This window comes from Lates calcarifer, linkage group LG3, assembly GCF_001640805.2.
Source record: "Lates calcarifer isolate ASB-BC8 linkage group LG3, TLL_Latcal_v3, whole genome shotgun sequence".
NCBI classification, from domain to species: Eukaryota; Metazoa; Chordata; class Actinopteri; family Centropomidae; genus Lates; species Lates calcarifer.
In genome coordinates, this window is record NC_066835.1 from 5,893,361 (window position 1) to 5,921,160 (window position 27,800).

At 41.7% G+C, this 27,800-nt stretch overlaps 2 protein-coding genes and 1 long non-coding RNA gene across 3 annotated transcripts; all 3 read left to right on the plus strand.

The window, feature by feature from the left end:
- The first annotated feature begins 1,067 nt into the window (after positions 1-1,067).
- LOC108900364 (uncharacterized) lies at positions 1,068-12,111 on the plus strand. The gene is made up of 4 exons (XR_001963708.2): positions 1,068-1,197; positions 4,183-4,313; positions 6,723-6,803; positions 10,654-12,111. It is a non-coding gene; the product is annotated as an uncharacterized LOC108900364 (long non-coding RNA).
- Positions 12,112-15,070: 2,959 nt separating this feature from the next.
- Positions 15,071-22,172, plus strand: LOC108900429 (testis and ovary specific TOPAZ 1). Its single transcript, XM_018701463.2, has 15 exons — positions 15,071-17,922; positions 18,016-18,065; positions 18,335-18,432; positions 18,833-18,879; positions 18,968-19,035; positions 19,231-19,289; positions 19,879-19,965; positions 20,055-20,112; positions 20,362-20,513; positions 20,702-20,794; positions 20,899-21,014; positions 21,182-21,245; positions 21,357-21,528; positions 21,634-21,734; positions 21,986-22,172. Exons 1-15 carry the CDS (start codon positions 16,022-16,024, stop codon positions 22,154-22,156), a joined length of 3,237 nt encoding a protein of 1,078 aa, XP_018556979.2. The 5' UTR covers positions 15,071-16,021; the 3' UTR covers positions 22,157-22,172.
- Positions 22,173-22,532: 360 nt separating this feature from the next.
- On the plus strand, positions 22,533-24,589 carry LOC127139052 (protein TOPAZ1). The gene is made up of 4 exons (XM_051065559.1): positions 22,533-22,681; positions 23,076-23,279; positions 23,507-23,693; positions 23,785-24,589. The coding sequence occupies exons 1-4, from the start codon at positions 22,603-22,605 to the stop codon at positions 23,981-23,983; spliced, it is 669 nt and encodes a 222-aa protein (XP_050921516.1). The 5' UTR covers positions 22,533-22,602; the 3' UTR covers positions 23,984-24,589.
- The last annotated feature ends 3,211 nt before the right edge of the window (positions 24,590-27,800 follow it).

A 27,800-nucleotide genomic window follows, 5' to 3' on the forward strand; every position in this document is an offset into this window, starting at 1 on the left:
CGCCCTTTTTACTGCCTTTCTGCGTCTTATACACATCGCCTTATTCTACCTGCCCCTTTTTTTGTCAAATGTTTTCAGTTCATAATGAAACCGACAAATCAGGGCATTGATCCTGCGTATGGCACCGTTGCGGAGGAGTCAGAGAAGCAGGGTGAAAGGTTGCGGGGGGTTGGATCAGCTTGTCAGAGCAACCAGGCCCCAGTCTTGACATGATCTCCTCTGGGAAAGTGTGTGTGTGTGTACGTGTGTGTGTGTGTCCGTCCAGTGTGACATGTTGTGACAGAAACTGACTGACAAGCCCCTTTGCAGCCCAACACCAGCCGCTGCAGAGAGACTAATGATGACAGCTCTCAGGCCGTACACACTGCTCTCTTTTTCTCTCCCTTTATCACACATACACACACAAACAAACACATGCACACACACACTCACCATGTCTTGCTATCTCTCGCTCTCTTTGTCTTGTGTCTCTCCCTCGACTACCTCTTCCTCTATTACACGCCCACACAGACAATGGCATCCTGTATATCGTCTCCCTGACACAAAGGCGCAAACACACACATTTACATGAACGCTCAGGCAAACACGCACACACAGGCACTCACACACACTCCTGTTTATGCATACGGTCATACTAGTCTGCATGACAAATATTTCAAAAATACACACATAAGGTACACACAATTTTTTCTCTTGCATTGTCTGTCTTTCTCTCAGACACACACTCTCTTTCTCTCTCTCTCTCTCTCTCTCTCTCACACACACACACACACACGCATACACACACACACACACACACACACACACACACAAACACTGCACTACTCTCTCTGTCTTGGAATTTTACATTTTGATGAAGGAGGAAGCGTGTTGTCCAATCAGAGCAGCGGGAGCAGGGAGAGACCATCTCAGTGCAGACAGCAGGGTGGTTCGGAGGCATTATCAGTATCATCCATACCAGCTCTGCCCCCAGCGTCCCCCTCGTGTCTGCGCAGCAGGTGGTACAGTCCGCCAGGCTCGATAAGAACCCCTCCTCTCTGTCTCCCCCTCTTCTGTCAGTGCTAGGGTGTAGCTACTGATCCCATACTACAGCAGAAAGAGTGAGAGTGAGAGGGAGGAGGGACATCAGGTGTCACAGCTCTGCAACCCCAGTTGAGGCTGCATTACCACGACAACCAGCTCCAGGGGTGCTGCCAGGTGAGTCTGAGGACACGATCACATACTCCCACACACACACACACTTTGACACACATGTTGTACATGCACACAATGAAGTGATTCCACATTGCTTTCGCACAGGGATGTATTGAATTGTAGAGATTTACATACACAGGTGTGCAGCCACCGATGTGCTTCAGGATGTCGGTATTGTCACTAATTGCATCCCATGTTTCACCACTGTGCTGGTAGTCTAGCAGAGTAGTGTGTGAGCGTGTGCGTAGTTGCTGTCAGAGAGAGTGTGTGTGTGTGTGTATGTTTGTAGCCAATGCCAGTATGTACAGTATATGTGTGTGTACGTACGCCGTCCCTCCCAGTGTGGTGCTGGTGGGAGACAAAGGGTCCCCTCTGTCTGGCGCTGTAGCACCACTCACACGGCCGCTGACGGGTGGGAAAGTTCTTTCTGTCAGCGATCATGTCTGATCGGAAAAATTAAAATAAGTCAAATAGGGTGCCCCCCCCCACAGCACCATCTACCCCCTCCCCACCTTCCCACTCACCCATCGCTGTCGAACACTCCTGACTCACGGTGATAGGAGGACACGGTCACAGCAGATGATCACCCGGTGGGTGGGGGTTGGGGTGGGGGTGGGGGTGCGTTCTGAGGACACAGAGGCTGAGAGGAGGGGGGGTGGGGGGTGGTGGTGGGGGTGGCGGGTTGGTTGGCGGTCATGACACTACTGTAATGTGTGATAGACAGGTACCATAGAGAATGAAGTTAAAACTGTGTGCGAGGAGGGGTCATCTGCCATGCACATGACTTCTGGTGTGCATATGTGTGTGTGTCTGTGTGTGTGTGCGTGCACACATGCGTGTGTGTGAGGGAAAGAGAAAGAATGGGAGCAGGAGCACAATGTGTCGAACTGCTGGCCATTACTGACCAATGAACCCAGACAAAGGGCGGCAGATCATATGTGCAGTCTCGTGTCATATTCTGAGTGTGGGTGGGTGGGGGGAGGGGGGAGGGGGGGTTGTATGTTGAATGGTATATGCAGGGTGCCTCAGTAAGCATGTGCTTACACTACGTCTGATCATCATGTCTGAGCTTGTCCTGTAAAGGTGGCATTTGTCTCCAGAAGATAACATGTGCGCATTGCGCCGCTGTGTTCTCGGTCCTCTCTCTCTCTCAGTCCCTGACGCCCTTATTCAACTTGTCCCATTTGACAGCTGGTCGTCATCCCACCCCGACTCTCCACCGTCATGCAGCACCAGCCGAGCCTCATTCAGCCTCCGTCTCACAAGGCTGTAGACGGGTTCAGCCCTGTCCATATGACACGACATTATCAATTCCCTCTTTGTGTCAACTGCCGTAATAGATGTGCTCTTATCCTTATGTGGCCTTTGTTAAATCCTGCCCATGTGATTGCAGATCTTTGTAGAGGGGGTGCAGTCTAGTGTACTTTATAGTACTGTACATTAGCATTTTAAGACCAGTCAAAGCTTTTATGATTTAACAAATGCTCTTAAATGGCATTATTCTGTAATCAAGGAAGACAATATTCTGCATTCAGATAGACCCATTTTCTTTGGACAAAAATATCTCTTATCTAAGACGTGACGATTTTATCTTTTCCAGACCATTTTTCTGCCATTTATCGGTTAGTACCGTGTGGGCGAGACAGGAAAGTTAGGTTAGAAAAGGGTCTACATGGGTGGAGAGCTGTGCTCGAACTCTGGACGTGAAAAGTGCTCAGGTCATGCACTCACCTACAGTGACACAGAGCCACTGATTGTGCAATAAGGTGGAAATGCGGAACAGAATATTTTGGACAAAGCAGTCATCTTTTATATGATGAACACATATGGTGTGTGACAGGTGTGGGCTGCTCATTATCCTCTATTCTGATTATTATACATATCATGAGAGCGGGAGGTAATCTATATTCTTAGCCCACAGCTTCTCCAAAACCGAATTAACAGTGACCAAAACTGCATCGTCTGTGTGTAAAAATGGTGGCGACGAGAACAAGCTGTACATTTCTCTTTCAGTGCCCTTCTCTCCTCTCCTCTCTCTCTTTCTCTCTCTTCTTTCATTTCTCACCCTTCCCATTTCCTCTCCCTCTCCACATACACACGCTCATCCCCTCCTCCATATATGAGCACTGACAAGCTGTAGGGCGTGCCCCCCCCACCCCCCCTCCTTGCCATATACGTTACAATGAGACGTGCAGTGCACATACATTCGTACCATGTGGAGTTCACACATGGCTGCACAATGACTGACATGGCTGGTCGTCATATATGTCCTGGTTTACACTATGGGGCCTCTGCGCTGAGAAAAGACATCGAAGACGCACAATTAAGGACTCTTCTTTTATGATTATGATGCTATGAGGTGAGTGTAATGGCACCATAACTGAAATGATACTTTGTTGTGTATATGATGTCTGTAATGCTTAGAAATGATGGCGTAAGCAACAATTACCCTAATTGAACATTCCAGAGCAGCCCTGCAAAATGGCTGCCGAGCCGGCACGCTGTCTGTGATGGCCGACAAGAGTGTGTAGGTCTGAGGTGTGTGCGTGTATAGCTGCGCATGTCTATGTGTCTGTGTGTACGCCTGTTTGTATACGTGTGTGTTCTGCCTGTGTGTTTGTGCTAAGTCTATGTGAGAGTAATCCTGCTTTTGCTTTTTTACTGACTGCTTTGTGTCAGGGGAAGTCTCTGCTCACCGGAGATCTCCGCTAATCCATAATTACCAACCTCAATATACCTAGACTGTAGCAGCCATTATGTCAAACCACCTTACTGTAACAGTTGATGGTTGTGGTTTCTGGCGCCTATAAAAAAAGAGTTTACATTTAGCTTTGAAAATAAAACTCGCCTCTCCGCTTTAGATAGCGACGTTGCCGGAGTCCTTTCAGCTTCACATCCGCTATCTTCAGAACATCGGCATTTTCACAGACCAGCATTAAGGTGCTGAATGTGTTCTGCCAAACAGCTGACCTTGTTGTTTCTTTACAGCTCTCTGCCTCGCCAGCCCAGCACCCAGTCAGCCGCCCAGCCAGCTATCCAGCTATCTACCCATCCATCCGCCAAGCCAGCCAGGCCGGCCCTGCCCTACCCAGAACTGGCAACCTGCAGGAGTCATCAGGGTTAGTGCTCCTTTGGCACGCCTCTGTGCCAAAATCATCTGCAAGCATCAGGCAGGAACTTGTAAATTTATAGATCTGCACTTAAACCAAAGGCCAGACAATCAAATAATATACTTACATAAGAGAAAAAAGGGTGGTGATAGTGGGGGCATCCAGGCACCCATAAAACACTGCTACTGTTGCTGATTTATAACAGTCAATAGAACAAGTCAAGAGACATGCAGTGGTTTTACTGTGGCACAAAAACCGATGTTTCATTGCAATCTTAGAGGAGATATTGAGTGATGGCAATTTTATTTGTTTGATTTACACTCATATCTCTTTGTGCTCTGACACAAAGAGAACTATGATTCCTCCATGGTCATAGGTTCATTTTTTCCCACATCAATTCTCCTTTGACACAATTCTGATATAATATATCTAAGGAAAAGCTGCTTTCATTGGTGGGTACCTTCTTAAACACACACACACACACACAAGCAGTCACATACACACTTTTGTACAAAAGATAAGCAGCATTCTCTCATTTACATATCCAGTTTTTCTTTCGTTCTTATTAGGCTACACACACACACACACACACACACACACACAGAGCACAGATTATAAGCATCACTGGATTAAGTTAAAGCTGTGCCGTTTTGCTAATAATTCAAATACTGCAAGTGCTAGCATTTTCTGCAGTTCATCAGGGAGACGCTGTAAAAAGACAAAGCTGAACTAAATGACTACCAGCGCTCAGGCCTTATCGCAACTGTGTGGGTGTGTGGCTTGTGTGCTCATGTGTGAGTGTGTGTGTGTGTGTGTGAACGCGCATGCACCAAGTCTTGAATGTGACAGCTGAGGGTCGGGCTTACACATTAAAACCTCTGCTGCTGTTTCTAATGCATTTGTCAAGCAAGTGCGGTCACACCATTCAGTAGAATGGCTGGAAAGATGGTAAGGAGGGGAATACGCTGTACGTTCACATGCAGCAGACCCCATAATAGGGTGCGTCTGTGAATGTGTGTACTTAGATGTGTGTGCGTGTTTGTGAGATAGAGGGTATATATATGAATGTGACATACCCCTGCTATTTCCTATTGATTTAGCGAATAATGCATCTCTCTCTTTGTCTCACATTCTCTGTCAACTATTTCAAGCGTGGATATAATGGAGCCATTAGTTTCATGCCTATAAATACAGTAGACCATGGCTCAAGGGAGAATTAAAGGCAGATTTTTTCCTTTTAATAACTAAAAACTACACTGGAACAAGCAATGACGAAGTACTTTCTAAAATACAATTTAAAAATCCAGTACAGAAAGTAAAGAATATGATTTTACTAAATAGCTTTCTGTTTGAATTATGTGTTATTTTATACTGACAATTGATCACAGAGACCATTTACAGAGTATTGGATCCCATTTAAAAGAGCTTCTGTTTTCACCACTGTGCTAATGATTATTTAAAAATAATATCAGAAAAGAGATGAAGTTAGAAAGGCCAGAGTAAAGGCATAATCTTGTTTTTTAACCTATTTAATTGGAAAGATACTGACGTTCACCTTTGAGTGAAGGGAACATGAGGACAGCAGTCCATGTGTCTGTGTGTGTGTGCGTGTGTGTGTGTGTGTGTGTGTGGTGTGTGTGTGTGTGTACCTGTGTTTGGCGAAGGGCCTTTTAGACCAGAGTAAAGAGGAAATGGATGCTTGGCAAATGTTCAGCCAGCATCCTTATCGCTGCTGCTCTCAGAGCTGACCACCACAGCTCCTTAATAATGGACACAAAACACAGAGTCATGTCTATTTATGCACTCGCTAACACCTCACAGCCTTCCACTGTGCTGCTACAGATAATATTAAATCCCCAAATAATGTATCATCATTCAGGAGACTGTTCATTTTTATTAACGCAGTCATTTATCATCTGATTTAAAGATAGAGAAAGAGGGAAAAGGCAGTGGACACGAAAAGAGAAGCAATGTATCGAAAGCTAAAGAAATTAGCATAATAAGTTTCTGTCTGTCTCAGCATGACATGGCATGAAATTAAGACAATAGTGTCAGACACAAGTGGAGATCTGCTGGTTAATGGTGTGGGTATAAAACACAGAGATGGGGAGGATGTTCTCCACAGCAAAGCTTTTTGCCTCCCTGGCTTCCATCCCAAGTGCAGACAACAGACGTTGTCATTTTCCAACTCAATTTACAGACGCATTAGGAGATGCTGAGGCGCGCCCAACTCTCTCAAATGCAATCAGCCTGCCTGTGTGTTTTAAGAGGAAATTGAGGGTGCCATCTTTATCGACTTCTTGTTGACTTCTCCTCCTCTGTAGACCCATTTTTCCACAGAAATAATTTCAAAACATAAACAGCTGCATATGGATTTTTTTCTCATGACTACCCTTTACTGATTTGTCTCCCTTTTAGGCTCAGTGAAAAAAGGCAAAGAGGATGTTTATGAGGACTGTTCAAATTCGTCTCATAAAGATTTAGATTCAGATAATTAAGGTAAGTTAAGAAATACATCTGGCTATATTCTGGAGTTTGTACATAGACTTAATTTTTTTTTTTTTTTAACCATTTTGGCTGCAAAAGAAAATGAAAATGTGCTTGAACTTACATGAAAGTCTGTGTGTGATTTCTATAAATGTATTGATTAATTCAATTTAAGCCTTCATATCTCACAAATAGGGAGTCATGCAAGATTGAAATTAAAGAAAGTTTTATTTTAAAGCTCCCACATTTCGATAATTTGTATTCTACCATATTTATTGGAGGCATAATTTGAAATGAATTAAAGGTAAACTTTGACATCAATTAACATAAGATTAATTTTTACTCAGAATTGCTCACAGGTATGGTAGTGGTGCCTGTTTAATTTTCTTATGTTAAATATGTTGACAGTGAGATTAATGCTTGCACGATGCATGTCGACACTGATTGATCCACTACTTCTTCCTTTTTACATTTTAGTAACTCAGGAATATAACCCAGTTTTGACAGGTTTTTCCTCTATATTTTAGCTGTTAAATTGATCTTAAATTCAGTTCCAGGTTGCATTAAAAAGCTCTTTACATTTGGCTCTGTGAAACCTGCTGATACCCTGAAAGTCTGCCTCTCCCTCTCTCTCCCTGTAATTGATTTCACACCTCACAATAGTTTCCTGAGTGCACTTAGGGGAGAGATTCAGGACAAAGTCAGCTTGAGAGGTACATCCATGTAGATCTTACCCGCACATGCACACACACACACACAGCTGCCTACAGTCCTGCACTGTTAATGTCCTGTTTGACCCTCAGCTAAACATATGACTAATTGAGAGCGTGGGTAAAAACTGAACAGAGAGAAGCAGGATGCCAGACAAAGGATGGGGGCTGGGAATGGTAGAAATAAGAGGAGGAGATGAGGAAGAGGGGGTTAAAAAAAAGAACACGGAGAGAAGATGGAGTTAAGAAAAGAAAGACGTCTTTGAAAAGATGACATCTACCATTATACTCTCTTATCTACAGCTATCTTTCAATTCCTTCATTCTCTCAAAAATGTCACAGATCATTCATCCTCTTCTTCACCATTCATTTCTCTCTGTATCACCCCATTTCTTGTGCCAGCTGTTCACTCATCTGTTTCACTTTTGATCTCCTTTTCCTCCAACATCTGATTTTTCCATCATATTCCTTCTCTGCCTCCTTAACGTTTTTTTTTTCTTCCTCCCTCCCTCACATCCTTCACACACTTGTTATTTTTTCCCAATAAGCGCTTTTCCTGAATCAGCCCCCACTAAGAGAAGCTTCAACATCAGCGGATTGATCTCGCATGCAAATGTGTAGCTCAGATATTGATTATTTCTCACTTCCGTGGACATGTGGACACGCAAAACATTACTCATACGTGCCGTTAAGTGTCTGCACTGCTCCAGCAAATCTCTTTTTCAGCCAAGCAGCGGTGTGAATCTATAGCGTTCAGGTGGAGGAGGTCTCTTCTGAGCATGTGGACGTTATCTTGAAACAAGGGGCTGGCTGCCTATAGCAACCATATGATGAGGCAGGCAGGGCTATTTAAAGGAATTCAGCTGCTGCTCGTGTTCCCATCAGCTTCACACCGGTCCAGTGAACAAGACAAAGAAATAGATGTGAGTGCAAGACAAATATGGATTCTTATAATTCCAACCTTGCAATCTAATGTTTGATGTCAAGGCTGGGTTACAAAAAGGAATTAAATGCAACATATATGATAGAAACAGATAAATATAGGGTAACTTACATTGTACAAATGCTCATTTAATCACATTTCATCTTATGTGCTCTGTCAGGAGTCTGAACCTTTGTTTCATTTGCCTTTAACTCCTACTTTAAAATCTCATATTAGGTTTGGGGGTTTTTTGTCCACCAGTCCGCAGCATTTATTCCTGAAGCACAGCCTCTTTCATCCGCTAGCTCCAATTAAATAAATCAGATTTAATTGCAGCATTTCCTCTTAACAGCACAGCTAAACACGCAAAAGCGTCATCTTGTCATTTTGGTGGGAACACACTGCACACATTTTAAATCTATTCATGTGAAAAAAAATAGACATTCATGCAAACACTTTTTTGCTGTGCCAAAAATACGATGCTACACACTGGTAAGATACATTCGTGTTCAGATATATGCAAATGTGAATTACACAGTGTAGCTAAAGCTTGTTGTTGTTTGTTTTTTTAATGTTTTTTTTTACAGTGATGTGTATATGCTTGAATTGTGTGCAGAAGGGGCCACTGTACTGTAACGTTTCAAATTATTTATGAAAAAAAAAATATGAACATACTTTTTCTCCAGAGAGCTGTTTCTCAGTGGACAGCAACACATGAGGAAACAAGTGTGAGAGGAAGAACAACTGCTGTGCACCTACAGAGCCATGGATGCCAAACACACAGACAGCAAACAAAGGATTCTTTAAACACATACTTGTGTATAAAGTATCATCATTATAGCTGTTTGTAAGAAGATGGACACCTCAATGAAACTGACATTTACTTCCCATCACCTGCTGGGAGAACTGCTGTATTTTAGCTTTTGCTTCACATGTGTCCCTGTCACCATTTAACTAGTAATGATAGACAGAGTTTCCTTTACGTTCTGCGGCTTTTACTGCTCATCTGTGCCTCTTTCACTTCTCATTCTGAGCTTTTCACAAAATTCAAATAACCACCAAAAGTGAGCTGTTTTTAGCACAGTATTCAGGTTACAGAATTAGGTTTTCCCCAGTCAACAAATTAAGGCATAGCTTAAACATTTACCTGGTGTTTAAAAAAAACCTGCCTCTGGATTTCCTGTATAATTATACAAATAGACATTTAGTTTCTGCAGCTTTTGGACACAAACTATTGCAGTCAGGGTGATCTCGTAATTACAGAGGCCATCATGAAACAAAAAATACACTTCAATGTAGAGCTGAAATGATTAGTCCATAACAGATAAGTTGATTGCCAGAAAATGAATCAGCAATTATTTTGATAATCAATTCATTTTTAAGCAAAAATGCTGAACATCATCTAGCTTTAGCTTCTTGAATGTGAGGATTTGTGATATTTCTGGACTAAATAATTAGCTGATTAATTGTAATCATTAGTTGCAGCCCTCCTTCAATGCTCACAGCTATTAACACACGTCTACCTATTGGTCCTTCCCAGAAGACGACACTGAAGCTCTGAGAAACACGTCCGCTAAATGCCTGATATGAAAACATTTAATGCCTCACTGGTCTGCGCTCACGGGGTTGATAGGTGATACTTCCTCTCCTATAAATAACCGCTCCTGATTTTTTATGTCTTTTTTATCATGCTGATATTCTACAACATTTTAATTTCAAGTGCACAATAATTGGTGAAACTGCTGGTGTTCTTTTATCACTCAGTTGAGCCCAGCGTGCTATTCTAATGCCTGTGAGAGCAGTCAGGAAGATTTAAAGTGCTTCATAGAAGCAAAATTATGAGTGACCTCTCTCGTAACACTCCCTCTGCTCTTCACTCTGCTCTTTATCTCATTCTAATCCCAACTCATTTCATATGCTAAGTAAAAGCTTATATCCCTCTTCACTGTACGTACACACACGTTCCTCGTTGCTGTGGTGTGATTATAAAATTTGCATAGAGGATGTTGTTGGAGCTGTGGAGAGCAGAAGCACCAGGAACCGAAGCAGGGGGTTGTGGGTGGTCTAATGCCTGTCAGGTGTAGAGAGGTGGGGCAGAGACTCCCAGAAACCCTCTTGTCTGGATTTATGATAAAGAGAAACCCGGAGAAGGTTCCCTCATGTCTCAGTGTCTCTCTCCTCACCTCGAATGGTTTCCTCAGATTCTAATTTGCATGTTCTCTTTCCACAGCTGTCACAGATGTAGCGAAGATTAGGAGCCAGAAGACGAGGGAGAGCTGACTCTGTACCCCTGGGGAGGACGCAATGAGATGGAACCACTTCTCTCCCCTCCCAATGGAAAACCACCTCCACCGTCAGAACGCCATCTGCTGGCTCGGTGGGGTGGGACAGCTGGTGTTGTGAATCAGGCCGCCACAGTCCAGGGACCGGCTACTTCCCAACACCAGGGTCTCACCATCACCCCTCACACCTCAACAATCTCTCACCTTTGTCTGGTGGAGCATATTCTTCCCTCATCGTGTCCAATATGAATAGATTAAAAACACTGTATGATTACGACAGTATTTTTTTCAACATTAACCATATAAATCCTGTACCTTGTAAAAAAATTAATTAATAAAAAGAAATTGATGGTTTTATTCTGACAATGATTATATTTTTTGAGCAATCCTGGAACAAAAAGAGAAAAAGTGGAAGCTAAATGAAGCTCTGAAAATGCAGTTTGTTGTTTTGTCCAAAATGGATTTATTTATTTGCCCATCACAGATTGTGTTGGAACCATTCTTTCCAAATAATTAATTATGAAAAATAAACTAATACCAAGAAATACAAAAAATGGCTGTATATTTATGTTATTAACAGACAGGACAATGGAATCCCACAGGGCCCCATTTTTGGACCTTTTTTGTTTTATTCTGGTGTCTGTTACTGACTGATTAAAAACATTTCTTCCACTAATTAATTATTAATATTATTAATATAATTAATTGTTATTATTATTCATATGTAATATTAACATTACTTTTTTTAATGCAAGAAATTAATGTTTCTATCATAAGCAAAAGTAATAGCTTGATTAACAGCTACTGGATTTAAGGAGACCAGAGAGTCACCACCTAACCCCCCTATAATGAGTGCTGTCAGCAGTCTCAAATTTCAGCACAAATGGATGTCTTTTCAAATCTAATGCAATGTGATTGTGTAATGCTACACTGCAAGGCTGACTGAAACAAACTTGTTGACATTAAGCATCACATTTTATAAGTGTGAGAGACATGCAGGACAATAAGTGTTAACATTTTATTTCCCCAGTGTGAATGTTTATCCTCCATCATTCCTTAGCTTGTATTTCAGCTCTTGACCCCATGTCAGTCTTTAATATCTAAAAGTGAGGTGAACCTGGTGTGATGCTCCTGACAAGTGAAGCAAGAGAGATGCTATTAAGTGTAACTGATAATGGCTGAGTCTGAGGCTCAGTCTTTTGCAGTGTCTTTGCAAAAATTAAACTTCCCTCTGTAGGCCCAGGAATTACAGGCTGCTGCAGGACACCTACCTGATTATGTTTTAAGGTGAAAAGCCCATCTGCAAAACTGTGTACCAGCTCCACTGTTTTGCCAACTCTGGTCTGTGTTCATCTGTGTGTTTCTGTACAAAATACTTGTATAAAAGTGTGTAATGGTCAGTTTTAGCTCTTGTTCAGGGCACATTTTACGACCTGTGATGAATAGTCATTATAACCACATCGATACCCACCCCCTATAAATCTATTTTCAATCTCAATTTACTTTTCTTCTTTCTACTCTAAGGTTGTATATTTGCCTTGTACTGCCTCTATAGTAATTCATTCTCTGTCTTTGTGTCTTATTTATTAATCTGTTGACTCAGTCACTATTTATTCTTTAGTATTTTATTCCTTTCATTCACTTTATTAAGAGATTAGAGGTAAACCAGAGACATAAATTAGATTGTGTAGTCTGCAATGTGTAAGGTGTAATAAGAATCTACTGTGCCCTGCAGAATGAACATGAATACCAGACATGGTTAACACACAGTTAAAGTGTTATAAAATTATGTCTTTAATTTGCATGGTCAATGTGTGTGGGTTGGTTATGGTATATTATTTATATATTTCAATATAAGAGCAAAAAAAAATTCTGTACACCTTGAGCATGCGCAGTGCTGCCAGCACACCTTAGTTTCCATGTCAACTTGTAGTTCATAAATTAGAGCAGCAGGGAAAGATGAGCGACGCGAGGATTGGGACTAGTTTAGACGCCGTTTCGCAAGTTTAATTGTTGCACGTTCACGCTTTGCTTAATAGCAGTTTTTTAATAACTAAGCGAGGAAGTGTTATTTACTAAGTTTTGGTAGTTACAGTTTTAATTGTCAGCATGTTCCCGTCTTCTAGCAGAGTAAAAATTAACCGAGTCGCGTTAAAAGACGTTGTTGGGCTAAAACTGGTGCCGCGGCGGAGACGAGTCCCGAAGTCTCCCAATAAGGTTACAGCTGACTCCAAACAGCATGAAGAGAAAAAAGACGTCTTTGGAGTAATGTCAGTGAAAAACATCGCCTCCGTCCCTGACAGCAATAAACCCGTTCAAAGTTTTTTAACAGACCATATAGGCCCAGAAAATGTGAGTGACACGGCCAGTAACACCACTGAAGGAGAACCGGAGGACAGCTGCGTAGGTACGCAGAAAGCAAAGAGGAGGAAACGTTATGAGCCATGCAAAGACAATGTTAGTATGGAGTTTAAACAGAAGGGGCCCTACACTAGAGGCAAGTATCACCAGAGCAAACCATACACTAGGAGCAAGTGCAGGTTGGACCACCTCAGACACACCCTCAACCTCAGACTGAGGCTTTTACACTGATTCAGACCGTGCATTAGGTCCGAGGGGCAAAAATCTCCCAAACGTCTTTTAAAATAGGGATGAGAAGTGAGGCACCCCTGGTTATGACTAAGACCACAAACTGTCAGACACAGACGGATTGTAAGTGTGGTGCGTGCAAACTGTCAGGTGGAAAATGTCCATTCAGAGATGAGAATATTGATGGTTAAACTGTTGCTAAAAGCGGCGGGGACAGGGCAAAGTGAAGGTCAGGTCCTCCGGGTGTGACCCTCGGCCCACTGCTGTAGAGACAGGTCAAGTGGGGCAATACCAACCTGACTGTCATGGAAGGTGCAACTTAGTTGTGATGTTGCAGAAAGTTGGTTAGTTAATTGACCACGAGTTGTCGTGTTAAATCGCTGGAATCTGACTCCAGCATACATTTTTGCATTTGAGGATTGTCTGGTAGGTAAAAGTTTTTAGCTAACTTTTGGCTAACTTAAGTTTTTTCGTGGCGATTGTGAGACCGTGTGAGATGCTAAGCTAACGGCGCGGCTAAATCCTGTCGCTGCTGACCCATCTACTTTATGCTCTGTTTTAGTGGGTATGGCGTTTGAATTTAGTATCAAGGACCACGTCAAACAGCATGATAACAGCATGTTATCGTCCCCAGATATCATTTCATAGAGTTTTAATGAAGAGACTAGCCAGCCGCTAACAACAGTAAGGGGAACCCCCTCCAGATCGAACTTAGAAGAGCTGCCATGTTCTGCCGAGATCCTCTTCTCAGTTCTCACTATTAGCTTGGACCTTTGGGGGGTTTTAACTTAAATTGTTTTCTGGAAGCCACTGTGCAAGACAGTTGTTTTGTTGTGGCCCTGTCAGAGTGAGTTGGATTTACCAATTGGATTAATTTAGTTGCTTGATCACAAGACTGTGCGTCTGTTGCAAAAAAGCTTCCATGCTTCCATTGGGGTGGTGTAATCTTCTCCACTTAACCAGTTCTCATTTAAACCCATTATATTGTGAAAAGGTGGATTAAAAACACTGTGTAATGGATTTTGGGTATACGCTGGTGTAGCTCCACTTGGGACTGTTTGATCCGCAGCCTGGAAGACAGTCCCAAATACCTCCCATTGAAAAGCTTAGTGGTGCGGCTCTACACTGCTCTTTACTGGAAGTGGGAAAGTTAAACTGATGTTCTTTTGGCAAAGCAAACAGTTAGTCTTCATCATTTAATCCTTCCTTCTTGTAAAACCAAAACAGTCTTTGAAAGCACATGCCAAAAAAGCACAGATCCCACCTTTGTGTGGCTATGTCTGTTTTCAAGTGTGGAATGGGCTCATTGCTGCCTATTGCAGCTAATGAGGGGGAAAATCACCCTGTGGTTTTCATCAACCATAGTTGCAGTGGGAATTTCTGCAGTATAACACCCAGTAATGGACAATAATGAACCATTATGGCTTTGTGCACCAAAATGAGGTGAAGAAGGTGTCACACTTGAAAATTTGCTAGAAGTGACACAAAAGTAAAATTCATGCTTTATCAGAAGTATATCAACCTTTAGTTTTTAGTTTTATAAGTTAAAAGCTTAAACATGGCCGTTTCCCTAAGTTTTTTGTGTCATACTACTATCTCCCATGCAGTGGGTGCGATGGTCCCAAACGGGGCTAACATTGGTGGGAATCCATACTGCTAACCAAAAAAAAAGGAGGGAAAAAAGTAGTGTCTTCTTATTGTTTAATTAATTTAAACAGGGAGTGTTTTGTTCAGTTTTGCACAGTCTGACCAGTTTTTGTTTCCACTTGCAGACATTGATAGGAATACACACCCAGGCGCCACCGGAGTCACTTGTTCAGAAAGGTCTTTGAGGAGAGCGGTTGGAGCCTCCCTCTGTGATTTCTGCAGGACCTGTACATATACTCCCCCTCAGCAGAAGACACTGGGTAAGCAAGGGCAAAAAAGCAGTGGCCCAGGACCAGAACAGTCTACAGCTGAGTCAAAAATTGAGAAAGATAACCCAGTCACGAAGACTCCTAAGATTATTGTATGGATAAACCAGTACCCGAAGGTGATTCTTTGTGATATAACCCAAAAATGTGATGTTTGCAGTCACAATTGTGGCTACGTGTTACCAGAAGCTCTCAAGACCAAGGTTGTACGTTGCTTCAAATGGGATATGAGAGATGGATTTCGGTTCGGGCCCAGCTGTTTAGGGCATAAAAAACACAAAAGTGAGGAAAGTGCTGTGGCTAAAAATAGCAAGTTGTGTCCCAGAGTTCAGTCTGAGGAGAACTTCTGTCAGTCTCAGAGTCTTACTGAAAACCAGCAACTCCTGAGAGAGCACACAGATGCAGAGAATTTAACTAATCATACCAAATATAATTTCCATAAGGGTTGGAAAAGTGAAGCCTCTGCAACTTGTTCTGCTTCGCTCCTAGTAGGTAAAAGCACAAACGAGGGGGAGTACAGGGCTAGCATGTGGGACAGAGATGTTGAGGAAGACCCTGTTCCAGGATGTGACCCCATAGGGCCGGAGGATCACAGGAGAAAAAAGAAAAAAGCTTGGGGAAAGCTTTAAAGATGGGAGTTTGCCCTCCACCCCAGACTCACAAAGCAGTAGTTACAGTGACACTGTAAAAACTTGCTCTAGAGACAGAGAGAAAACATGTCCAGTCATGTCTAGAGGTTACATTTGGGAGCTGCAGCGCTTGCCGGTCAAATGTTAAAGGAAACTGTGACCAAAGTAAAACATATGCAACACAAATGTCATCAGAGCCGCTGCATCAGATGAACGAGGTGGACACAGAGTCATTCACCTGCCAGAGAGTGAGGGTCTATTGCAGAAAAATAAATTCTTCTTGTGCACGGACATATATGCCTTGGCCCTTCTCTAACACCAGCCGCACCCTTACGGCTCATGCTGGTGCTACAGCCTGCCCCGCAGAGCCTGTTCATCCATCAGCTAGAAATAACAGTGACTCTCCAATAAATCAGAATCAGTCAGGTTCACCAAGCAGCAGAACCAATGACTTGCTCCCATCTGCACCCACGGACACAACCTGCCAAGTTTCCAGTCAAAGTGAAGAGAGGCGAGAAGAGGATGGGGAGCACATCATAGTAAAGAGAAACGGGAAAAGACATGGTAATATGTCTTCATACTCTTCAGATAGCAAAAATCAAAGCAAAAACATGGAGTCTGCACCTTGTTTGATGGAGGCTGAGGAATCAGTAGCCAGTCTACTTTCAGATGCGGCTGCCCTTTACACCCCAAGCCAGCCTGGAAGAGAGCCTGGTACTGACGCAGTCTCAGCCTTGTCTACGCCAGTTAATGGTCCAGAAACCAACAGCTCCTTATCTACCCCTTCCCCTTCATCACTGGGCCTGAGTGAGTGGGAAACAGCCACCACTACTTTGTCTACCATGTCATCTCTGTTCACACATGGTGGTTTGAGCAGCCTCTCAGCCACGCCATCTTCTCTCCCACCTTCACTGTTTCTACCGGAGAAAGTCAGAGATGGTGAGTTGGCTGAAGTTCTTTCTGCAAGCACATCACCAAGGTCCCACTTACCCAAACATGTTATCAAAGCTGTGGAAAAACCATTGTTCCACTGCGAAGAAACTTTAATGGCTTCATGTTGTTCTTCACCCTCATCTTCAGCTTTTTTCTCACACAGCTTCGACTCCTTTCAGTCGTGTGAATCCTCCCTCCTCCTTCCTCAAGATGAACAAGGGAGTAGTAAAGAAATTCTCACAGACAGGAGCCCACCCAAATTGGAGTCATATTATATCACAAGCCCCTTTAACCAGAACCAATCTGTTGCTTTTGGAAGAAACCGTTCATCATCACACAACATGACTAAAGAACAGTGTGTAGAAACTAACTCAGATAAGTTTATGCTTCCACCGCTGCTTTCTCCTGTCACTTCACCTCAGGGGCACTCGTGTACAAGCTTCCTGTCCCCGTGCTGTTCAGATGAAGAGGAGGAGGAGGAGGAGGAGATGACAAACAAAGACACCAACACACACGAAATGTTACCCGGACATCACATACCAGAAATTGATAATGGTAGTCGTCAAAAGTGCGAGGAATATCCTGACTGCCACCAACCTGAAGGATGCGATAATGAAGACTTAGAGGGAGTATCGTCAGAATTTAAAAGTCCATCTCCTCACAGCAGTGTTGGAGATGAGAGTGATGATAGAGAAGAGGAGAGCGAGGATGAAACTGATTACGAAGACGATGTAGAACAGGGTAACAGAGGTTCTCAACAAGTTCCCTTGGCTCCTAAATTAAAGGCAAACCTTACATCAGGTGTTGTGACAGATCCTTGCTCTTCTCCCAGCAGTGATGAGGGACAGCCAAGTTCCAGAGATGAGGGATCAAGTTCATCTGAAATAGCGGGCAGTGAAAGGGATACAGCTAAATCAGAAGCAGCTGGTGATACTCAGCCCAGCATTTTGGATGAGTTCACAGCTTATGAACAGGATATCCTGCTTGTCGACGTGATCCAGGATGACCCAGAGCTGTTTGAAAACCTACCACAGCAAAGTCTGCTAAAACTGGGTCCTACGAGGGTCAGTGAAGCCCCTAAAAGCAGACATACTGGAGTGGTGAAAACCCTATCGCTAAGGACAGGTGGAGCATCAGTGGAGCATGAACAAAGGTAAGGTTTCATATTTGTTGGCATCTCCTTACAGTCACTGATGAATTGTGTCGTCTGTTTTCAGTGAAACTACAATGTTCTCTTGTATTTCAGATTGACACCAGTTACTATAGATTTTCACTGTGACAGTCCTGATATCACAGGTATGGCCAGTGCATTAGTCACAATCCATTCTATTTCATATTTCAGATTATCTGACATAATGCAGTGCTAGTTGCTAACTGTAACTGGCAATGCAGAAGCTTTTTCAGCCAACCAATGACTTGTTAGACACAAATGAAGAGCACAGTTGATTTCTAGCTCATATTTCCATAAAAGATGTGATCTGTCCCTGAGCAGTAGAGCACATAAACTTGCTGAAATATGTTGTATTTATTCATTCATCCTGATATTTTTTGTGTATATTTTACAGAGGAGAGTAACAGCAGACCCTGGAGACCTCAGAGTAGCAGCACCCCCTCCAAAGTGCAGAACACATGGCCTGCGACAGACAAGCAAACCAGAAACATGGTAATGTAGTGGTTCTACAGTAACTGTGCACTGTGTCATATAGTGGACAAGGACTGTATTTCCCACTAGAAACTGGAGCAACATAATTTCTTTGCAGTTGTAAAGAAACAAAGCTTAAACAGAGTCTCTTACATTTCTCTCTTTGCCCTTCAAAGTAAAAGTTCAGAAAGAAAAAAGAGAGGAGAATATACAAATGCATAATGGAAAAAAATTCTTTAAAAAAAGTTATTGTGTACCTTTCAAAATAAAAGTCTTAATCCACATATGATTTTATAGGAATTACAAATTTCCTGTTCATTTCTTCTTGAAGTATTGGCATAATGAATGAACAGGTTCAGTTATTAAGACAAGAAATAAAGTACTTTGCTCAATGTTAAGTCTGTTCTGTGTTTTTTAACAGGGCCAGTCCGATGCCAATAACAATCATGTGAACGGAGGCCTAGAGAGGTGCCTGTTTGCAAACATCTTATTAAAAATTTCTCGCTCCCTGCCAGTCTTTCTGTGTTTTGATAATTGTTGTGTTTATGTCCTGTAGTAGGAGCCAGCCCATCCAGACAGTAAACTCCCCACATAATATCCCCCCGCTTTCAACCATAAGAAATGGTGAGAGAAAATTAAAACAGCATAGACAGTGACTTGAGTTTTGACTGGTGTCACTGGTGATTTGGTTGCACAGATAATGGCTCTTTTTGTTATTCAATTACTAACATAAATGTTCAGTATATTATTCCTTAAGTAGAGTAAAACACTTGAACTGTTGTGTATGTCTATTCCTCTGCTCCTCTGCTCTCTACACAGGGCCATGGACCACAAACCCAGCAAACATGATGGATATTAGACGTCAGAAATCTAACTCTGTAAGTTTTGAATTAAAAAAAGAACATCATTGTTTTCTTACAGAAAAGGTTATTCTGGTTATTCCAAATTCCAAAATTCTTTACCCATCAACCTTTGGCTCTTATTTTCAAATGTGAGTTCTCACCTGAGATGTTCCAGGTTAATAAAAACAGAGGGGAGTAAGATCGCTCAGGGCTTTCTGTAACCTGTGTTGAGTTTAAAGCAGCTTAACTAAAAATACCTGTTGTTGCACTTGGTATTCAGTATTCAGTATCAGTCTTTTAATTGTTTTTCTTGTTAAAAAAATTAAAGCACCACATCTAATTTTAAACCATGAGTAAAAAGCACATTGTTATTATATAGATTTGATATGCTTGATTTGTGCTTAGTGATTAGAAATTGCAAGTTTAATTAATTTATGGATTCATATCATAGAATTTATGGAATTAAGTTTTAACTTTGGTCAAACCAAATACAATTGAAATCAGTAGCAAAGTTCACAAATCACAATACATGTTGTGTATTTGGGGTTATCACTTAGTGTGTTAATGATGTCAGATTAAGATTTGTTTTCATGCTACAGACCTCATGTTTTTAACTTAATTTCAGTACTGCAGGCAATACTTCAGTGAATCATTTTCCTGTGGATTCAAGATGTGTCGATTCCAGCATGTGCCTGTGGAGGGGGATGAGAAGGTACACTAAGAACAGTAACGCTTCATGCTAAAGCTTTTGTTGACATCACTCTACTGTACCATAGCTTCACTTTTTCCCCTACGTTTCAGTTCTGTGTTGAAACAGTGACACGGTTCATCAAAAATCCAATGTGTCTTCAGAAAGCAAGTAAGTTTTCATTTTATCCAGTTATTTGTCACCAACACAGCTCATGCAGTGTTCACGAGTGACTGTACACTGTTAATGAATTTCGTCTTAAGTTTTGTGCTCTGAATGAATGTCCTTACCTCTCTTCCCTTCAACTCTCTCTCTCCATTTATCATTTTTTGTTACCATTGCTATCTTTGCTACTTAATCGGTCCACTCTACCCCCCTTGTTGCTCCATGACTATATTCCCCATCTCCTTTTGTTTCCAGAAGCTGTGTTTACAGGCTACTATGAGAACAACCCACCAGGAGTGTATTTCTCCATGCCAGTGCTTCTGTCTCTCCTCTGGTCTCTGCTCAAAGCCAGCATGGTGTCTGATGTCTTCTCAGTCCTCAGTGTCAGTTTGGCCCACAAGATAGTGGTCAGTCTGATATTCATCCATCTCAGTACTGTAATATCATGCTGCAGTACATTCTGCGTCCAGTAGAGGGCAGAGCCTGCTCTATTTTACATGAGGAGAGGAGCACTGTAATGGTTATTTCACATTACTCATTACTTGTGAGTATAAAAATAGATGTTGAACCTGTTCTCCTCTTCTTCTCTTGCTAGCCCAGCCATGAGTTCCTGCTGGCCCTCTTCAACTTTGTGAGAGAGAAGGGGCTCATAGGCTCTGTACCTGAACTCATGCAGCTCACGTTTGAGGTACATCAGTTCCTGCACTCTTTTTTTTTTTTTTAGTATTTGACAGTAGCATCTGTATTTTAAAAGGAGCATTTGAAAAAATGTATTTTGCATTGTGTTGACAGATGGCCAGTGCAGGTCTAGGACTGAGTTTGGATTGCCTTGACTGTGTCAAAAACACTCCTGAGTTCCAGCAGGCGGTCCATCCCAACTCACCTGTTTCAGTGTCCGGCAACCACAAGTGAGTGGCACTTCCTCAGCTCCCACAGATTAAACACCGTCAGTCATGTCATCTTCTACATCATCAGTACTTTTTTTATGACTTTTATTCCTGAAATGTTGTGTGACTTTTATTTTATTGATGAATAATGATAATGATTGAGTGTCTTTGTGTTTTTATTATGAAAGACTGTCCTCCAGTACTTCCTTTCCAGAGTGCCTGAATTTTGCCCACTCCATTGTGGAAATAGAGGTTAGTTCTTTACTTAGTAGATTACTTTTTGTCAACTTATCCATAAGGATGAAATGGTTTCTGTGTTCACTCTGTCACTGGGCTTGTGCCTGCTTTTATATTTCCTGTCAGCTTTGTACCAAGCAAGAGGACTGGAGGCGGATGGGAGAGGTTTTCAGGTCCTTCTGCCAAACCAGCCAACATCCCAACCAAGTGGAACAAATCAGCGGTCGCATCGCCATAGCACTCCTGTCTGAGAGCAAAGATAAGCTGTCTCTGCCTTTTGCTGCCTTTGCTGAGACAGGTAAAAGAAACCTGTGCTTTATATTTTCCAAAATATGTCTCTGTTTATTAATTTGTAATAACTGAAGAATAAGCCCATTTGATTTTAATTATTCTCATTTTTTAGTGTGTCAGATTGATGCTCAGGACACTCTGATCCGGAGTTTTTTAGGCAGAATTGGAGTCTCGCTTATGTTAAGATACCACAAAACACATCAGTGGGCCAAGGTAAATAACCCATCGGATGAATGAATGAAATGGCCTGTAAACTCACATTTTACTAACTTGGTTTCTATACTATACAAAAAATGCTAATTAGATCAGATCAAATCTATGGTTTTTCTTTTTGTGTTAAAATGAATGGATTGGGCGATACATGGAACCTTTTTGGCAATGACAGCACAGAAATACTGCAAATACACAAACATCTTCGTATAAATCGCCTTGTACAGTGTGTATGTGTGTGTCTATGAATGTAGGGTCGGAGGGTGGTGGAGGTTCTGTCTGTTTCAAAAGTCAACTACTCAACACTGAAGGGTCTGTTTGGGAACGAGGATGGAGCTTCACGCTGCTGCCTGGTCACTGTGGCCACCGAGCTCTTCCTTCTGAGTGGCAGTGTGGAGGGAGCTCTGAACACACTACCGAGGTAACAGATGATGCCCAGACTGGCCTACTCAGACTCATGACTCCAGTGTTTTTGGGAGAGTCACTGTTTCATAACTTCTCAGTGGTCATGTACACTATTTGGCTCAATGCAAAATGTACACGATGGGCATCAGAGACAAAACTCTCTTTTTACATTTGTGACATTGGACTAGGATGAATACAACTAAAGCACATTTTGAATGACTTTTGGAACCAGGCAGAAGGGTTTAATATGATAATTTGATAGCACACTGCCTATGTTGAATCCAAATGAAAACAGAAAGGAATCAGACAGACCTGGCAATGCAATACATGCATACAAAACAGTGCCTTGGCAAATTGTGTGGTTGTTGTTGTTTATGTACCTGTCAATTAAGAAAACGAATGGTTCCTGAGTTCGAGCTCATGGCCATGTGAGCCTCCAGATCTGGACAGTCGGAGTCGTGTGTTGATGCGCCTGGCTGAGAAAACCTCTCACAGAGACACACTGGAGGTTCTCTGTAATCTCCCTGGAATCAAAGAGCCGAATGGTGAGCGAACACAACCTTTAGATAAAGAATTTTAAACCTGGAGGCACAGGAAGGGGAAGTTGTCATTGCCAGGAACGGCTAGGAACAGCTAAGAATCACAGTTTTATCAGTGTAAAGCCATCCTGTCATTATATATTTTAAGATTCAGATAAATCTGTATCAGACAGGGCTTTGACCCTGCAAAAAGGACAACATCTTTTGTTGGGATTTTCTCAACAGCTTCTGTGTATTGCACAGTATCAGGAACATATTTTCTCCCTCTATTCTCAGTTTTGTTGTTGCAGGACAAATAAATAGAGTTTGGATCGGGTTCTCTTTAAATACCCATCTCTCTCTGTTTTTGGCTACAGACCTCAAAATGATTTTATGTATTTGTTTTTATGTTTTCCCCCAGACCTGGTTGATATCTCCAGGTACAGTCCACTGTTTAACTCTCATCTACAAGTGTGTGTGGACAGACAGGTCCTCCCTGTAGCCTCAGATACAGTGGACTTCATGCTCTCTAAAAACCTGGCTGTCGACCACACTATGCTTCACATACTTTTACACAAACTGGGCAAACAAAACCTCTGGCTCCGCGCACGGGAAGTCTTCAGACGTGAGTATCACTTCCTGGTTTATTGGCTACTCCACTGTGATTAATATGGCTCATAAAGACAATTTAGAACAAGCTTAGTTTCTGATATACGTAGCTCCAATCATTGATCAGTCATCAATCAAACGTTTACAAATTAAAAAGATTCAGGTTTGATTAGACAAATGGATGACTTTGACAGTTGTTGGAACATTAAATTCAATGGTCACTTTGATGTGTGTGTTCACCAGACTCTCTGGGTGTGGGGTACTACCCTGGTGTGTCAGCTCCCGCTGGTTTCATGACACTGATTGTCCCCTGTCGGCTGGGGGAAGTGGAGCTGGCTCTCACCTTTGAGATGTTCATCACTGTCAATGCAACAATCATTCTCCAGCTTTCAGAGACCACCACTTCCTGCCTCAGCATTACTCTCAGAAGGTAACGTGTGTACTGTGTCTGAGTGAACTCCCTCTGCATAATGTTGTGTGTGTGTGTGTGTACATGATGTTCCTGCTTCCTCTTCTTCCAGGACTCAAAGTGTTGAGAGTGAGTACCTCTCAGCTGGTAGCCGCCTTCTCTCTGCAGCTTGTATCCCCCAGCCCAAACTAATTGTTCACTACACAGCAGTTAACTCCTCGCAGGAGCAAGTGTTCACACTTGACATTTCCTCTGCTCGACGCTGGCTCCGCCACAATCATTTGTGGGCCACTGAGGTGTGGACGCATTGACCCCGACAGTTAGTCCCCTGCAGTCCCTGCAAGTATTTAACTTTACTGTCCCCCATAACTGCTCATGTTCCACAGACATCGTTTGACTCTGAAAACAACCAATGAAATCAGGAAAACAAACGTGTGTATTTCCGTTGGCTGTACGTTTGTACACAATGTTCATATGTCAATTTAGCCTTTGACTAAGAATCTGAAATTCTTAAGGTCACCACCAAAGACTGACACCAGAACCTTACACTGCTTTTCTTTTACAAAGCTGATAACTTATTTTTGTTTAAATAAGTTTTAAGGGTTTTTTGTTGTTAATTCCTTGTTGTTTCCTGAGTTCTTTTAGCTGATTTGTCACTCATTTGTTTGTGTGATTAACTATTGAAGAATAAGTCTGTCAGGGAACAACATAATTTTGCAGGGTTGTTGATGTTACAAGTATTAAACTTTGTTTAAGTGTAAATAACATCGGAGTGTAAATAGGTACATATTTATAATGGTGTTTAGTCTTTGACAGTATTATGTTACTGTATTATTTTACTGATTGTCAAAATCTCAATTGTTGCCAGTTCAAGAGCTGTGATTTCCATTTACTTTATATAAAGCTTTTATAAAAGTTGTTCTGCTCCAAAACGTTTGGCTCTGTTGTTTTTTCTTTACAATAGATCCTTAAAACAGACCAGCTTTCAGACTGAAACAGCTGTAATTATTGGTCTCACCCTAAATGCAGTTGTCTTTCTTTGTACTGAGGTTATGCGATGTCACTGTACTTGTTAGTTGCCACAGTTACTCACCTGGAGTCGACAGCATTGTATCCCTGGTGTCACAGGAACGTACATCCTCTATATAGTTTACCCAGATCATCTGTCAGTTCCAGTGGCCTTTACCTTTTTCAAGTTATGTATTTCCCTCTTCATATTGTAGCACCTGCATGTTGGTGTCGGGTTGGAGAAGCTTGATTACCTGCATATTGATCCGAGTTGAAGGGATGAAGCTTTATTTTCTGCTGTGACAATGAACAATTTGGCACTTAAAGCATCTGGTGATCCATTCAGTTTATTGAACTAATTATGGTGATGTAGTTTTTAAAAAATAAAACTACATGTTTTGATTTTATGTCCAGCTGACACAAAAGTCGCCTTCCCTGCCTTTATTACAACAGTACTACACCTATAGGGAGCCTTTTGTCTACTCCATGAATTTAAAAAAAAGAACATCCTGAGGTAGATATTTTGGGTTAGTGACTAACAAGCACAGCATTCAGCATACATGTGACAGCTTAGCTACATGGCTGCCATTGACCCACATTGCCTTCATCACCTCCTCGCAGTTATTCACCAGTGCATTGTTGCATGTAGTTAAATGTCTGTAGTATTCAGGCCTGTAGCTCTTCACCATCTTAGAAGCAATGAGAAAATGTGTAACAAGTAACAACATTCAAAGCCATCTTGACACTATTTTCATATTAACAAAAAATCACTCTTCTATTGGCTTAAATACTATCTCGTATTCAATTTTGTCAGAAATTTGAGGTAAAATAACTGTATATGGCTAGTATCTGCTTGTCCTCTGTATTACATGTGTATTTTTGCCATTATTACAAGCCTAGAGGTGTTGTAGGGCCTTGTAACCACCAGGGGGAAGTACCAGACTGTGTGGGGCAACAAGTAAAGCATGATCAGATACTGATACAGATGGTAATGGTTTGCTGGTAAACAGACCTTAGACTAGATGACTGTAGTAGTACTGCAGCACCTGTCTGGCTCTTTTTCACAATGTTCCTTAGATGGAGGAGAAGATGATTTATGTCAAATGTCAGTCTTACTCTAACTTTCAAGAGAAGTGTAATGCTAATCTGCTGTTATTCCAGTCTGCCTTCAATCTGGTGAAATTGAACAATGAACAGAGGGGTTGATGGGATATCTGCAGGTCTTGGAAAGTCTTAAAAAAGCTTTGTCTTCAGTTTTATTCACAAAGGTCTTGAATATTAGGCAGTACTGTTAGCCATCAGATGTTTCTATATCTGGTTGCAGGCTGTTGGGAGATGTTTTATTTCTATATAACTCAAAGTGATTATTGAATCATTCAACCCTTTTTCATTTAGCTCCATCAGATCTGCAGTGAACACTGTCACTACTGTTGCCTCCACAGAAGCTTGTGAACTCATAATAAGCATGTATCAATTTTAGCAAAAACGTGAATAAAGTAAATATTCTTTTATTTTTTTAACCTATAAGTCATTTTTGCCACTTATCTGTGTGTCCATTTCACTTTAATTTAATTATTGCTATACACAACTGGGAGGTACAGACAAAACATCCAACATGGATGTAAATAAATTAATGTTCCTAATAAGTAATTCTTTGTCCCTACTGGGGATGTTATTCAATGACTTCATATCTTAACAATCTAAGAGACAGTCTTGAGAAGAAAGCTCAGGGGCTTTCAGAGAGAGTGAGAGTTAAAATAGACCTTCACGTGGTAAGGATACAGGAATGTCTATTGAAATGTTATTTCATGTTAACACAGTGAAGAGGCCCACATCAGATGATATGCTGTAAATAATGGAAAATGACCATACTGGGAAAACAGACGTCAATGTATGTGTCATCCACAAATAGAGATAATCCTAACAGAGAAGTGTTTGTGTGACTTCTGTGTTAGTCTCTCAGTAACCTTAGGCATCCTCCAGGCCTTAGCCTGTGTATTCCCATCGATGTTGTTGCATTACTCATATGAAAGAGTGAATCCTTCATCAGACATTAACAATAGTAGTTAACACATTAATTCTGCAGCTAGCCTCAAAAGGAATTATCAGCTGCATGCAGTGACCTGTGTGAATCCTAATGCTTTACGGACCACTCCATCAGGGGGAGGGAATGTTTTCTTACTTTGACATATCATCATAACCTCTGGCATGTTTTCAAGCCATCCATCCTTTTATCTGACTTTGCTTTCTTTTATCAACTTGCGAGGTTGCTGTAAATCAACCCGCCACCTCCCCTTTTTGTCTGAGTCACTGTTGTTCTTTCCTTTAGCGCCGACAGAAAGGGAGTAACATTTGTGACCTGTGTCAAACGAACTTAGTCAAGTGTCTCATATGATCTCATGTAGATAATAGCCTAGCCCCACGGTTTTGACCCTTTTTAAAGCAAAATTTTCTGCTCCACTAACTGCTTGCTATGCTTGGGTAGCTTGTGTTTTTGTAATGGACCTAGTCCCTCGCTTTATCCTCCTTTCAGCAAGAAAATTGCATCTTTAGCAGTATAATTATTATTGACCTTAATGGAGCTTGTGTCAGTTCTCTTTTGCAGTTATGTATCTTTCTTATTTTATTGTTCATACTTTTTTCCACTATGGGTGAAGCACAGGGGCAAAACAGACAGACAGAGATGATCAACAAAAAATTAATCAGCAACTATTTTGATGCGTGACTAATTGTTTCAGTCATGTTTCAAGCTACACATTTGTTAGTTTCTGCCTCTCAGGTGTGAAACGTGCTGCTCTTCTATATCAAATTCTGACATTTAATTGAATATATTTGGGTTTTGGACTGTAACGTCACTCTAGACATCAATGATTCTGAGGGAATGTGATGGCTTTTATTTCTAATGTATTTGCCAACAGCTGGAAAGATGTACATCTTCCTCAGTAATCAATCAGCTGCACTGTGGATGTAAGTATACATTACATGCTGTTGTTTAGATGACTGGTTAGTAAAATACAGCTTTTATATACAGTAGAAGCTGTAATAAACAAAGCCACTCTGTCCAAGTGAATCACTGATTTCATTCATTCTCCTATATCATCATCCAGCCGAGAGACAGAC

What these genes read in the sequence shown, in the direction of transcription:
- LOC127139052 (XM_051065559.1), top strand. Translation starts at nt 22,603, where the DNA reads ATGCGCCTGGCTGAGAAAACCTCTCACAGAGACACACTGGAGGTTCTC. An exon ending in CGCACGGGAAGTCTTCAGAC is followed by an intron (nt 23,280 to 23,506) that starts GTGAGTATCACT and finishes TGTGTTCACCAG; the next exon opens with ACTCTCTGGGTGTGGGGTAC. An exon ending in CTCAGCATTACTCTCAGAAG is followed by an intron (nt 23,694 to 23,784) that starts GTAACGTGTGTA and finishes CTCTTCTTCCAG; the next exon opens with GACTCAAAGTGTTGAGAGTG.
- LOC108900429 (XM_018701463.2), top strand. Translation starts at nt 16,022, where the DNA reads ATGTCATCAGAGCCGCTGCATCAGATGAACGAGGTGGACACAGAGTCA. An exon ending in TGACAGTCCTGATATCACAG is followed by an intron (nt 18,066 to 18,334) that starts GTATGGCCAGTG and finishes TATATTTTACAG; the next exon opens with AGGAGAGTAACAGCAGACCC. An exon ending in TCAGTGTCCGGCAACCACAA is followed by an intron (nt 21,015 to 21,181) that starts GTGAGTGGCACT and finishes TTATTATGAAAG; the next exon opens with ACTGTCCTCCAGTACTTCCT.